Raw genomic sequence first — 14,511 nt, 5'->3', positions numbered from 1 at the left:
TTAAATAACAACAACGACAAAAAATATCAGTGTTGTTTTTGTCTGTTAACAGAACTTAGGGTGCAAATTATTGTGGATGCTCCATCCCTGGAAGTGTCCAAGGCCAGGCTGGACACGCCTTGGAGCAAGCTGGGATAGTGGGAGGTGTCCCTGCCCATGCCATGGGATGATCTTTAAATCCTTTCCAGCCCCAAGCCCGCAGCAGAGGAGTTCCAGGGAATCTAAACATCGCCTGAGGCACTTTGAGAGCAGATACATAGAGGGAGGAAGAGAAATGTCTCCAAGGAACAAGGGGTAACCAAGGCCAGGGACACAGAGGCCTTGGGGGCAGGAGAGGGAACCTGGGGACGTGTGAGAGGGCTGTGGGCACAGGACTGTGCTCCTGTCCTTCCTCTCCCTCACTTCTTTGCAGGGAGCTCCCAGAGCTCGCAGGTTCTGTGTGCTCCATGGCCTACAGCTGCTCCTCCAGCTTTCCAGAGGGAGAGACCCCAGGAGAGCATGGGGACCACCAGCAGGCACTGAGTCCCACTAGAAGTCATGGAGAGTTCATTTTTTTAAATCAACAGCAAACTTCTAAGCACCCGTGGATGACTAATCCCAAATCCGTTCACACCCACGTGCCTGTGGCCATTTCCATTTCCTGGTTGGCCCTGGCCTGAAACACCCAGAAATACAAACGTGCCTGGCTTATCTGCCCTGATATCCCAGCTCCAGTGCTTCCTGTGACAATCCAGCCCCCCCAGTGCCCCTGCAGAGCTGGAGGACATGTCCCACCAGGCCAGGGGACACCTTCATGCCCCCAAGGCCATACACACAGTCCCCAGTGCCACCTGGACCATCCCCCCGCCCCAATGTCCTGTGGGCATCCTCCACCACCGCACTGACCCAGCCCCCCCGTGCCCCATGGACCCTCCCCAGAGCCTCACAGCCAGCCACGATTCCCCACAGAGCACTCCTGGATGCCCATGGACACCCTCTGGTGTCCTACAAACCTTCCCCAGGAACCATCCCCTGATGCCCCGTGACCCCTGCCCGATGCCCAGGACCCTCCAGGTGCCCCAGCAACTCCCAATGCCCCGTGGCCCCTCCCCACAGCCCTCCCCCGATGTCACATTGCCCCTGCCCAATGTCCCAGGGACCCTCCTCAGTGCCCCGTGGACAGTCCCCAGTGCCCCACGGACACCCGTGATGCCCCACGGACCGCCCCCCGATGCCCCCAGCTGCCCCCGGGCACGCTGCAGTGGCCCGTGGACCCTCTCCAGTGCTCCCTCCCCAGTGTCCCCTGGCCACTCCTGGTGTCCCTGTGTGCCCTTCTCGATCCCCCACGGACCCCCGTGATTGCCCGGGGACAGTCCTCAGTGCCCCGTGGCTCATAGAGCCCCATGATGCCCGCACCACCCTCCCTCAATTCCCCGTGGGCAGTGCCCATTTCCCTCCGGACACCCCGGTGCCCGCCGATCCTCCTCGATCCGCTGCCCCGTGGCCTCTCGCCGCTTCCTCACGGACGCTCGCCATGTCCCCTGACCAATCCCCGGTCCCCATTCCCAGTGTCCCCGTGCCCCCCCCGGCTCCCGGTGCCCCCCAGGCCCGGTTCCCCGCCGTGGGCGGCCCGTCCCGCCGCGCCCCGCCCCGTCCCGTCCGCGGCCGTGGGTGACTCACGGGCGGGGGCACGGCGGGACCTCCGAGCCATGGCCCCGCCGCTGCTCCTGCCGCTGCTGCCGCTGCTGCTGCTGCCGCTGCCGGCCCGCGGTGAGCCTGGGGGCCCGGGCGGGCGGGGACTCCGGGGGGCGTGCGGCAGGACCGGCCGGGGGGCAGGGATGGCGGCACCGCCGCGGGGATGCTCATGGGGATGCTTTCCCTCCGCGGCTCTCGGGGGGAGTCCCGGGGTCTCGGGGCGCAGCTCTGTTCTCGCCTACCCGAGGGAGGGTGATGGAGAAGGGACGCCCGGGGCCGGGCTCGCTCCCACCGGGATGCTCCCGGTGCCTCCCGGGCCGCGCGGGCACCTCGGGAAGGAGAGAGGAGGGTGACAACCGGCGGCCCGCGACGAGCCGAGGGTCCCCGTCGCTCAGCCGGGGAGGTCGCCCGGGACTCATCTGTGTCCCAGCCGTGGGCAAGGGCCGTGGGACCCCCGCACCGAGCAGCCAGCCCCGTCCGAACCCGGCGCTGGGGGAAAAGCAAAGCGTTTATGGCAGGAATTCTCCGCTCCGACATCCAAGGAAAGCTGGGAGGGGGCTGAGCCAGCCAGGCACCAGCCGCTCTCCCCAGCAGCCCCCACAGCCGCCAGACGCCGAGTCACACGCGGTGGCATCACCATGGGGAGCTGGAAAACCTCTCTGTACCGCCGCTCCAGGGGCGCGGCGGGGCGTTCTGCCCCCAGAGGGACTTGCTGGCTCCCAGGTGATGCTGAGCTCCCTGGAGCCCCCCAGGGATTGCGTTCCCAGCAGGTATCTCGGGATTTGCTCTTCGGGCTCGTCCCTGCACCTTCACGTTGGCTGCTCCCGCTGTCCCCCGGCTCCAGACCCGAGGGAGCGGCGTGTCGGACGGGGAGGGAGGGTTTAGGGTGGGTATCAGGGAAAGGCTCTTCCCCCAGGGAATGGACACGGCCCCGAGGCCGCCAGAGCTCCAGGAGAGCTTGGGCGCTGCTCCAGGGATGCCCAGGGTGGGATGGCTGGGGGTCTGTGCAGGGCCAGGAGCTGGCTCAGTGATCCCTGTGGCACCCTTCCACCTCGGGATATTCTGTGACTCAGCTGTTCCCGGGTATGTGTCTCAAAGCCCTTCGTTTTCCCAGGCTCCACGGGCGGGCTGGAGGAGAAGCTGCCGCACGTGGAGCGGTACGAGACGGTGCTGCCGCGGGAGCTGCCGGTGCCCCGGGGCAAGAGGGACCTCTCTGCGCCTCCGGTGAGTCACAGCTCGGCACGGCCGCCCTCGCTGCTTCCCAGGGATCTGCCCGGGGGGATGCAACCAGCAGGGATCCCGTCCCACCACCAGGCTCAGAGCGGGACCCCCGAACCAGCCTTTTGGCCAGACCCGCTCAGCCCTGCACCAAAAGAATGACGTGCCGCCCATTTCCTTGCCTTGCTTCCACCCCGGAGGGTGGAAATGCTGGAGCAATTGATTAGATCAGCTTTTCTAGGCTGTTTTGGGGCTAATTAGGACCTGCAGACAGCGGGGCGCACTCCTGGGGAGAGGGGCTGCTTTCTCCAGTGCTTTTTTTGGGACGTGACCCAGCGGTGCCACCTCTCGCAGCCTTGCCGTGATCTTGTGACATCTGGTCTTTCCTTAAGGAGGGGTTTGCGGAGCCTCGTGGAGCTGTAAGCACTTTTCTTGCTGTGTTTGCTGAAGTTGGGGCTTTTTTTGTCCTTTGGGACGGAGAAATGAGAATCAGAAAGTTGCAGAAATCCACATGAAAGCAAACCAGTGCTGTTTTTCTTGGGAAACCTGGCTATTTGGGGGAAGGAATGGGGTTTGAGTCAGGAGTTTGGAGTGCTTGATGTCGATGTCCGTGGGATGCCTTGACCTCAAAGTCACTTTCCTCATCGCCTTACAGTGAAATTCAGCCAATTTTTTTTTTTTTTAATTCCTTTTCTAGCCCCAAAAAGCACCAATTTTAGCGCCTGGAGGGATGGAGGGGCCGGGACACGTATTCCCTAGTGCCATACAGCACGTTCCCCTGTGATTCAAACCCTTCCTGATAAGCTAGCTTCAAAAACCCTCCCTGAAAGCATCTGTTTTCCCTGCTCTAGAAACCTAAACTTGTCCACGAGATAAACATTCCCCGGGCTATTTAGAGACGCCATCTGTGCCGGGCGTGCGCCGGGCGGCTCGGCACCGATCCCCCCGGGAAGGGGAGCTCACCCACCTCGGGATCCCTCTGGAGAAGACATCTGCTATGAGCTGTGAGCCCCACAGGAACTGGCTGATGGGTGGCACCTGGATTTGGTCTTGGCTTGGGTGGTCCTTGGACATCCAAAGCTGCCTTGTTCAGGGTAGGGAGTCTCCTGCTTTCCAAGCCCTTTTTTGCTGCCTCTTGGAAAGAGGTCACCTGGGTGGGGAAGAAGCTCTCAGCAAGGCTTGACCACCTCCAAGCCCCTCTGAGGCAGAGATGGATGTGCTCCTCGCTGGCCCCTCCTGTAGCCAGGACAGCCATAGGCCACCAGGAGCTGGATCTGGGGCTGGAGTGGCTGGGACACATGGGATTGGTCCAGCAGGTGAGGGTTGAAGCAGATCAGCTATCCCCTGGCTTGGCTTAAACCCCAAAGTTCATCCCTGCAGGCAGGGTGGAGCCGTGGGTCCTGCAGCACGGGATCTCCTGGGTGCCAGCCTTCCCACAGCACAGCAGGGAGAGTGCCACACCCGGGTTCTTCACGGAAAGGGCTCTGGAAAAGTGTGCAAGGCCTCTTGGCTCTTCCCACCTGAGCTGGGGCGGGATGGGACATCCCATCCCCATCCTCTCCAGGCTCTCTGGGTCTCACTGAGAGCAGCTGGAAGAAATCCCTGCTCTCCCTGCGCTCCGGCTGTGGCTCTGCTGTGCTGGCTCAGCACGGCCACGGGGCTCCAGGGCTGCTCCCAAAGCTTTCCCATCTGGAGCCCTCGCACAGCCCATGCTAATGAGGAAGGGGGTGATTCAGAGCAGCTTTATCAGGACTTTTTATTTCAAACTTGCCCTGCGGTCGTCTCCCAGAGACGCTCCCTGACCCAGCACCCCCTCCCAAGTGCTTTCCTGCCATTCCTTGAGACCTCTTCTGGCCTTGGCGTTGCCAACAATAACAAAGGATGGCTTTGTTGGCTGACAGGGGTCGGGAGGGGCGGGAGACGCTGTTCATAAGAGAAGAATTTTCCAGGGACCCACAAGCACAGTGGAGCTGCAAACCAGGGAGAACGGGGGCAGCTGAGTGACAGCAAAGCCTCTCACCTGACCCCGCTGGCACTGAGTCAGCAGGGCTTTCCGCTCAGCCTGGCTCCTTCCAGGGTGCAGATCATCCCCTTGGGAATGCTGAGCCATGGCATGACAGCCAGCCCTGTCACCCTCCCCAGGGAGAGGCAGCACACCTCATCCCTGAGGAATGCTGGCCCCATGGGAAAGGTTTGCTTTGCCTTTGGCTGGGCTCTCTCCACACCTGGTTTTGGCAAGGGCTGAGGATGTGCCCTCAGGAGAGCTGGATGTGCCCTCAGGGGAGGTGGATGTGCCCTCAGGGGAGGTGGATGTGCCCTCAGGGGACGTCTCAGATCCCTCGTGACAAGGGCACAGCCTGACACGGGACCATGGCTCTTTCCCAGTGACCCCAGTGGGATGGGGCCTCTGGAGGTGGAGATGACAGGATAGCCCAGAGGGAAACACTTTTCCTGTAGGAACATCTCCATCCTGAGGGTTCAGGGCTCAGCTGGCTGAGCCACAGCCACCCTGGCTCCCTCCCACTGGGATTGGGGACACAGTGATCCTAAAATGTGCTCTGAGAGGCCGAGGAGAGCCAAGGGAAGCAGTTCCCTGAACGTGATGTGGCGTGTCAGATCAGGCAGGGAGGAAGAAGCCTCTGCTGATAAGAGCCATAGGGATCTTTGTGGTTCAGCTGGTGAGTAAGTGCTGAACTCGGAGCCCAAAAAAGGAGCTCTGTGACTGATGAGTAGGAAACCTCAGCCCGTGGCACGGCCATCTGCAGCCGTGTGTCAGACACGGGAAACCAGACTCTGCTGACTCCGTCTCCTCGCGGGTGACCTGTTCTTCATCTCAGGATGTGCCGGGGATTTGCCTCGTTGCCCACACGCTTTCTTCCTTCTCTTCTGATTTCCTGTGTCTTTGCTGCGTGCCTCCAGGCTGAGCGGCCGGGCTCAGCAGGGCACACACAGACCCTGCTGTCCCCTTTCCGGCGGGACAGGGGCCCCTCTGGAGCAGCTCTGGCTCCTGCCCAGTGTCTGATGGCAACTCTCTTTCATGCAGAGCACCTACCCAAGCCATGTCCTCTACGGCATCCGTGCCGAAGGCAGGGAGCACCTCCTGTGGCTGGAGAAGAACAGGTGAGTGCAGGTGGGCACGGTGGGGTGGTCTGAGGGGGTTTGCACCCTCCCCTTGCCCTGAGCATCCCTTCTCCAAGGCCTGGCATCACCACACTGCTGACCTCAGCCCAGAGCACGTTATTCCCTCCCTGCCAAACCCACCCGGGGGTGTCACAGTCCCCACATGCTCCCCCCAAAGCGGGGTCGCTGCTGATGCCCCCTCCCCACCCCGCAGGGCGCTGCTGGGGCAGAACTACACCGAGACTCACTATGCTGCCGATGGCTCAGAGATCACGGAGCAGCCGGACCCCCAGGTACGGGCTGGCTCCGGGGGGAGCAGCCTTCCCACCCCTGCGGGCCCGTGCAGCCCCCACAGCTCTGCCCTCTCTCTCTGGGCAGGATCACTGCTTCTACCAGGGCCACGTGCGGGGACAGCCCGACTCGGCAGCAAGCATCAGCACCTGCGGCGGGCTCAGGTAGGACCCCGGCTCCCTGGAGCCCTGCTCCTGGCTGGGGACAGCTGCCAGCCTCGGCACGGGGCACGGTGACCCGGGGTGACCGAGCCCCGGTGACCCAGAGTGACGGAGCCCCGGTGAGCCGGTGTGACCGAGCCCCGGTCACCTGGCATGACCGAGCCCCGGTGAGCCGGTGTGACCGAGCCCCGGTGACCTGGTATGACCGAGCCCCGGTGAGCCGGTGTGACCGAGCCCCGGTGACCTGGTGTGACCGAGCCCCGGTGAGCCGGGGTGACCGAGCCCCGGTGACCTGGTATGACCGAGCCCCGGTGAGCCGGTGTGACCGAGCCCCGGTGACCTGGTGTGACCGAGCCCCGGTGAGCCGGGGTGACCGAGCCCCGGTGACCCAGAGTGACCGAGCCCCGGTGACCCAGAGTGACCGAGCCCCGGTGAGCCGGGGTGACCGAGCCCCGGTGACCCAGAGTGACATAGCCCCGGTGAGCCGGTGTGACCCAGCCCCGGCCGTGCTGATGGAGTGAGAGCTCAGCTTTCCCTGTGGAAGGGAAGATGACATCCCTCTTCCTGCTGGAGGCGCTGGCCCTGGCTGGGTGCCCGGCAGGAAAGGCTCACGGCACTTTTTGGGAGCTGACTCACGGCAGTGGGGTGAGAGTGGAGCCCTGACACCGCAGGAGCTCCGGGCAGGACTGCCCTCGCTGGATCCATCCTTAAAGGATCAGCTGCTGAAGCCCAGGACATCCCTGCTGCCCGAAGCACTGGATAGTCCCCGTGCTGCGGCTGCCGTGCCACAGCCCGTCCCCTCCCAGCCCAGCAGCCAGTTTGGCAGCTGTGTTCATACAGAATCCCAGAATGGTTTGGGATGGGAGATCCTAAATCTCAGTAAGTCCCACCCCATGCCATGGGCAGGGACACTTTCCACTAGACCGGGTTCCTCCAGCCTGGCCTTGAACAGTTCCAGGGATGGGGTGTAGTGTCACAGGCACTTCCACGGGTGCGTGTAGGGTCTGTCCATGTCCTGCCTGTCCCCCCAGCCTGACGCCTGCCCTCTCTCTCGCCCTTCTCAGTGGGTTTTTCCGTGTGAATGAGACCACCTTCGTGCTGGAGCCGCTGCAGGGGGCCGTGGCCGGCCGGCACGCCGTGTACCGGGCAGCTCACCTGCGGGGCAGGCGCGGCACCTGCCGGGAGCCCGGCGCCAGCAGCCTGCAGTACGACCGCGAGCCCAAAATCCCGGCAGCCATGAAGCTCTACCGCTGGGTAGGGATGGGATCGCATCGCTGCTCCTTCCTGAGCCGGCTCTGTGAATTCCCGGGGGAAGAGGGGCGTCCCGTGGCTCTCGGCCGTGCCCCTCTCCCATCAGCCGGTGGTCGGGTGTCCCAGCACAGGGGGTTTCTGGTGGGAACAGGCCTTGGGATCCTGTTAGCAGGAGCATCTTCCCACCCCAGGGGCTCTGTGATGCCTGCAGAGCCTGGTGTGGAATCCCAGCTGCAGGCTTGGGTTTTCCAGCATGCGAGCTGCAAGTCTGAAACCCAGCAAAACAACATCCCAGAGCTGAGCTAGGAGACCTGCTAACCTTGGAAGGTCCTCCAGGATCTGACACACCCCATGGGATGTGGGTCAGCTGGTGGCTTGGCAAGCTGCAAGCTGAGCCCCACTTTCCTCTTCCCTTTCAGAAATCAGGTCCGGTACAAAAAGGTCCCCGGTACGTGGAGCTGGTCCTGGTGGCAGACAACCAGGAGGTAAAGTGGGGAGAGCTGGTGCCTGGGGGTTTGCTGTCACAGCCTGCAGTGAGGGGCTCAAAGCCACCCTGGGAATCTCTCTGTGTCCTTCCCATAGTTCAGGAAGCACAAGGACCTCCGCACCGTGCAGAACCGCATGAAGGAAATCGTGAACCACGTGGACAAGGTGAGCCCAGGCTCTGGACCCGGGCTCCCAGCTCCAGTGTGGGCACAGAGCAGGTGGCACACAGGCTGGCACGGGTGGGGTGGTGGAGCTGGAGCCAGTGGGCACAGAGCAGGTGGCACACAGGCTGGCACGGGTGGGGTGGTGGAGCTGGAGCCAATCTCAGGTCCTCAGGGGGCTGCTGCAGGGTGACCACATCCCTCGGCCCACTGCAGGTGCAGTGTGGACAGGAGTGGCTCAGCTCTGTCCACAAGGGAAATTTTGTCCTGTAATCCCTGGGAGCACGTCCTGTGGCCACTCTCAGGCTGGAGTGGCTGCTAACAAAGGGAGGGATGTGTTGGGCCGTGCTGGGTTTCCTGATGGCTTTGCTTCAGCCCCAGTTGTTGGTTCGTGGTGTGGGAGCCACATCCCAGCCTTCACCCTCCAAGGGGAGCCCAGAGGTTTGGGAGGAAATCCTGTGTCCATGGTCACCCCAGCCTGTGTCGTTTACTGAGGTGACAGAGCTGACACTGCCAGTGAGGAGTGTCCTGGGCTCGGCTGCAGTTCCCTGGGGCAGGTGGGACCTCCCTGCTGCTGCTGCAGCCCAAATCCAGGCTCCCTCTGGGCTATGTCCCCCCCCAGCTCTACCAGCCCCTTCGCCTGCGGGTGGCCCTGATTGGCCTGGAGGTGTGGAACCACAGGGACAAGATCACAGTCAGCCCCAACCCCGAGGTGACGCTGGACAACTTCCTGCACTGGCGGGAGTCGGAGCTGCTGCGGAAGAAGCCCCACGACAACGCCCAGCTGATCACGTAAGGACAGGGGGGCCGCCACCTTGCCACCCTCCCAGCCCTGCCACCGCCCAGGGCACGTGGCCATGGTGGCATCTCAATCCCACAGGGGTGTCGACTTCCACGGCAACACTGTGGGGCTGGCCAAGAAGCTAGTGATGTGCACCAGGGACTCGGGCGGCGTCAACCAGGTGGGTCCTGTGCCCTGCCCTCCCTGCTCCGCGTCCTCCAGAGCCACCCCCGCCTCCTCTGGTCCCCAGCTGTCCCCCTCTGCAGCCTCGAGGCTGGATTTGGGCCCTGGCATCTCTGTCCCCTAAGTGACCGACCCCCAGAGAAGTGGACACCCAGCTGGGTACCTGTGGTACCTTTGGTGCACCTGGAAAGCCTCCCAGAGAAGCTCCATGGACACAGGAGCTAGGATTTTAGGAGGCTATCAGGTGGCTGGGACTGGCTGTGCTCCTCATCCCTCCCCAGGAACAGGAGAGGTTGGCTGTGTGACCTCCCAGACCCACCACAAAGCATCATTTTTGGAGCAGCCACTTTGTCTAAGCTCACTGACAGCCCTGAGAGACCAATCTGGGAGTCTTGAGAGGCCACGGGATCATGTCCATCTTGTCCCTTACCTGCGCATGGCAGCGTGAGGAGACACGTGGAGAAGCTGTGGAGAAACCAGAAGGACATTTAAGCCACAGTGAGCTCCTTGTCCCACAGGATCACAGCACGAGCCCCATCGGCGCCGCGTCCACCATGGCCCACGAGATGGGGCACAACCTGGGCATGTCCCACGACGAAGACGTCGCCGGCTGCCGCTGCCCTGTCCCCAAAGCTGACGGGGGCTGCGTCATGGCAGGGAGCGTTGGGGGAGTGAAGGAGGCAGGGGGACATCCCTGGGCAGCAAACACACAGAGGTGTCCTCTGACAGGGCGCCCTGATGGGGGGAACCAGGGAGATGGTCAGGTCTGGGTGGACATTCCACCCCACCTCATTGTTTATTATTGTCACTGCTTTGTAATGAAGGGATGGGACTGTTTTTGGGCTAAGAACCATTTATTGCTGAGATAAACATCAGTCTCAGAGGCTGTGAGGTTTTAGAGGAGCGAGCAGTCGGCCATAGCTCAGAGCAGTCACAAGTTCTTTGTTACAAGGCAATACAGAACTTTCTAAGCCCGTGGACAGATGCCACAAGGTTCACTTTGCTTTTCTAACCTACCACCTTTGCTTCACTGTGGATACTTTCATCTAATGGGCTTCTGTCACACTTAAACACAGATGCTTCTATTATAACTTCTAAACTCTCAGTTTATTCCATACAGCCCCAGCCCTACATTACAGACCCTTCACCATCTCATCAGTGCAGTTTCTCATTTACTCAAGGCAAACTCTTACTTACAACTATAGAAACATAAGTTTGTGTTTTTTCTGCTTAATATCTGTCTATTTTATTTTTACATCAACCCAAGCTTCTCCCAAGGCTGCAGATCAACCCCTTCAGTGTCTGTGGAAGTTTCTGTTTTTCTGATTCCCACAGCTGCAGGTGCCTGTGGGTGGGTGACCCTCCCGGGTGGGTGACCCTCCCGCTTCCCCCCCGGGCTCTCTGCTGACCACGGCGCGGTTCTGTGCCCCTGCAGGCTGGTTTACCCCAAGCTCTTCAGCCGCTGCAGCGAGCAGGACATGTGGCAGTTCCTGGGGGACCCCCGCACCAGCTGCCTGCTGAACGCGCCGCGCGCGGACGAGCTCTACGGGGGGCCGGTGTGCGGGAACCAGTTTGTGGAGCGGGGAGAGCAGTGCGACTGCGGCACGCCCCAGGTGGGCAGGCTCTGCACAGGGCTGGCAGAGAGGGTGGGCAGCAGGGCACTGAGATCTGCCCAGCTCCTGGTGCTTCCGACAGAAAATAACGGGCGGAGGATATTCGTGTGCGCCCCGCTTTGTGTAGCTGGCTGTGATTTCAGCCTAGGAAAGATGGACATCCCCCCATGTCCTCCAGAGATGTCCCACTCCAGGAGGGGACATCAGGGCATGCTGTTCTTCCCAGGGCTGTGCTCAGCTGTTCCTCATCCCTACCAGCGTGTCACGGGGTGGGGAGGAATTGAGACAGACAGACACTGCCTCTGGGATAAATCCCTTGTCACAGCCCTGTGCTGGCACCTGAAGGAATGCTCCCCTGATCCAGGGAGCACAGAAATCCTCACTTTTTCTCCTTCCTGGAGACTAGCTCAAGTTTCATCGTCTGAAAAAGTCCCTTCTGGTCCTTTGGTTCAGTGTTGGTAATGGGGATAAAGAGGCAGCAGGAACAGTCCCCACCTGGGATGTTGTTGAGGTTTTGGCCCGAGGTTCAGCCCATGGCAGCTACACTGCTATGGCCAGCTGGTGGCATGGCAGCCTGGTCCCCTCGGAAGGGAGGGAAAGGGTCCTTCAGGGGCTTCCAGCAGGGTTTCAGCCCATCCCTGTCTCGCAGGAGTGCTCGGACCGCTGCTGCAATGCCACCACGTGCCAGCTGAGAGAGGGAGCCGAGTGTGCCCGAGGGGAATGCTGCCAGGACTGCAAGGTACTGCCGCCACAGGGGAGCAGCTCCGCAGGTCCTTATCAGGGCAAGAGCCAGTCCGAGCCCTGGAGGAGCCGCTGTGCTGTGCAGCGGCTCAGTCGCTAGCAGAGTGTCAGCTCTGGATCCAGAGGGTGCTGGGAGACATTCCCAGAGCGGGGTGCTGCTGTGCTGCGGTGCCTGGAGACGTGAGAGCATCCGGGCAGTGCTGACATCCCTGTTCTCCGTGCAGGTGAAGGCTGCAGGTACGCTCTGCCGGGCCAGCAAGAACGACTGCGACCTCGCCGAGCACTGCAGCGGCCTCAGCGCCGAGTGCCCCGAGGACGTGTTCCAGGAGAACGGCATCTCCTGCCAGCACGGCAGCGGCTACTGCTACAACGGGGCCTGCCCTTCGCACGGCGAGCAGTGCCGGGCGCTCTGGGGCGCAGGTAGGGCCCCTCCCTGCCCACCCTCCTGCCCCACCGGCTGCGGGCTGTGCCTGGAGCCCCCCGGGCCAGCGCATCCCCGCCGGGCTGCGGTCCCTCCCTGCATCCCGAGCTGCGGCGCTGCTGATCCCCAAGCGGGCTCCGGCTCCGTGCGACCCTTTCCGTGTGTCCCGCAGAGGCGCAGGTGGCTCCTGACGTCTGCTTCAAGCACAACAGCGAGCAGCATGTTCACCTGCACTGCCTCACCGAGTACGGCAAGCAGCCCTGCAGCCCCAAGTAAGGACGGGCTGCGGGGGGATGGATGTCCCAGCCCGGGGGGGCTCCCGCCCGCCGGCGCTCACGGCTGTGTCCCGCAGGGATGTCAAGTGCGGCACGCTGCTGTGCCTGAGCGACAAGACCCAGCCCATCCTGGGCAGCGGCTACTACTCCTTCGGCTACTACTTCGGCCGCTTCAAGTGCAAGGCTGTGATCGCGGGCAGCGACGCCGGCGAGGCGGCCGAGCTGCGGCTGGTGCCCACCGGCGCCAAGTGCGGCGAGGAGATGGTGAGAGCCGTGCCGGGGCCGTGCCGTGCCGGGGCAGGGTGAGCGCCGGCCCCGGGGCAGCCTCAGAGCCCCCCTGCCTGCCCCCAGGTCTGCTACGCCGGGCGCTGCCAGAACCTCCAGGTCTACGGCGACAAGAACTGCTCGGCCAAGTGCAACAACCACGGGGTAGGCGCTGGGATGGCCCTGCCGGAGCTGCTCGGGCCCGCGGCACGGCCACCGGCCTGACCGCGCTCTGCCCGCTCCTCGCAGGTGTGCAACCACCGGCGCGAGTGCCACTGCGACCCGGGCTGGGCAGCGCCCTACTGCGAGCAGGAGATTTCAGGGATAGCCGCAGGTACGGTGCCGAGGAGGGAGCCTGGGGAGGGGGCTGGCACCGCCTGGGAGGTGCCGCTCCGTCCCCGAGCGCCCGGTTTTGTCCCCGCAGGGAGCGGCAGCGCGGTGCTGGCGGCCGGGCTGGCCGTGCTGGCGCTGGCCGGCGTCGGGCTGGGCAGCGGCCTGCTGCTCCTCAGAGCCAGGGCGGCGCGGCGCTCCCACAAAGGGTGGGTAATTCCCGCCTCCGCTGCTCGGGCCTGAGCCCGAGGGGTGCCCCGAGCAGCCGCACATGGTGCTTGTGTCCCACAGGAGCTCCAGCGGGACTCCCTCCGGCCTCGCCAACCCGCTGTTCCAGGAGGGCGGCCGGGCGCGGCCGTGCCGCCGCCAGCTCTCCCGCAGGGACATCGGCCAGCCCAGCCTGGTCAGCAGCACGGCGGCGCCGCGGGCCCGGGCACACAGCCCCGCGCTGCCCCGGGCACACAGCCCCGCGCTGGCCCCGCAGCCATCCGCACCCGGCCCGCTGGGGCCGCCTCGCTCCCCTCCGCGCTGGGCCCCGCAGGTAAGCACCCCTCCCAATGGCTCCAGCCCCCCTGTGCGGGCACATCCCGGGGGTGGCCCGGGCTGGTGGCGGGGGGACCCTTCCTGTCCCGCTGCGGGTCCCTGCTGGGTGCCCGGGTGAGGCAGTCGGGTCTCTCCTCCCGCCAGGCGAAGCCGAAGCCGCCCAGCAAACCTCTCCCAGCGCTGAAGAGCAAAGTGCCGAGCCACGGCGAGGGGCCGCCGGCACCGTCCCTTCCACCCTTTCAGCGGTGTCCCCCGCCAAAGGTGGCCCTGAAGCCGCCCCCCGCCAGGAGGTGACCAAGGATGCTCCATCCGCCACCGCGGCCGGCCGAGAGCGGCACAGCTGGGTGGTGGCACAGCTGGAGAGCCATCGTCCCGCTTCCACCCTTACTTGAATTGCCGGCCGGACCCTCGGACCCTGCCCGGGGTGGGCACCAGTGTTTACAGATCCTCGAGTTGTGCCTTAATGGACTCGGCAGCCTCACGGTTGTCCCAGGGAGAGCCGCCAGCCGGGGCTTCCCAAGGAAACCAGGAGCGGGGACAATGCCAGCTCCGGTTTGGAGGGTCAAGCAACGTTGGCCCAGGCTCTCCGGCGCCCTGGGAGCTGCTGCCTTCTCTCCCGACGTCCTGAATGTGTCCTGTCCTCCTGCCCTTCCCTGCCGGGGCTGCGGAGAGGAGCTCCTGGCACCACGGGGCAGGAAGAGCACACATCCCTGCTCACAGCGCCGTGGGGACCTGCCCCAGGGACATCACACGGGGGGATGTCACCAGGGGCTGTGGCAGGTCCGAGCTGGGCTGGGCCTCCCCATGGGGCTTTTATCTCTGGAGTTATTCCTTGAGTGTTCAAAAGGGAATTCCCTGGGAGCCTTTTTACTGCAGCCATTTATTTATGACCCTTATGTGACCATTTTGAGCCACTTGCTGTAAAACCAGGCCTCCCATTTTTGATATAATTTAGGTTCAAGGCTTTTATACCAATAAAGACTGAAGGAAGAGGTGTC

The 14,511-nt window shown here is 63.3% G+C and overlaps 1 protein-coding gene across 1 annotated transcript; it reads left to right on the top strand.

Moving 5' to 3' along the window:
• The first annotated feature begins 1,664 nt into the window (after window positions 1-1,664).
• Window positions 1,665-14,503, top strand: ADAM8 (ADAM metallopeptidase domain 8). Its single transcript, XM_041405128.1, has 21 exons — window positions 1,665-1,749; window positions 2,789-2,898; window positions 5,936-6,012; window positions 6,227-6,305; window positions 6,391-6,467; window positions 7,529-7,718; window positions 8,135-8,200; window positions 8,298-8,366; window positions 8,985-9,154; window positions 9,243-9,324; window positions 9,845-9,993; window positions 10,762-10,939; window positions 11,589-11,678; window positions 11,905-12,100; window positions 12,274-12,373; window positions 12,454-12,640; window positions 12,728-12,805; window positions 12,890-12,974; window positions 13,065-13,179; window positions 13,262-13,511; window positions 13,658-14,503. The coding sequence occupies exons 1-21, from the start codon at window positions 1,689-1,691 to the stop codon at window positions 13,805-13,807; spliced, it is 2,559 nt and encodes an 852-aa protein (XP_041261062.1). The 5' UTR covers window positions 1,665-1,688; the 3' UTR covers window positions 13,808-14,503.
• Window positions 14,504-14,511: the final 8 nt, after the last annotated feature.

This window comes from Onychostruthus taczanowskii, unplaced genomic scaffold (assembly GCF_017590055.1).
Source record: "Onychostruthus taczanowskii isolate IOZ18803 unplaced genomic scaffold, ASM1759005v1 scaffold22, whole genome shotgun sequence".
NCBI classification, from domain to species: Eukaryota; Metazoa; Chordata; class Aves; order Passeriformes; family Passeridae; genus Onychostruthus; species Onychostruthus taczanowskii.
This window is presented reverse-complemented; position numbering and strand designations above follow the sequence as displayed.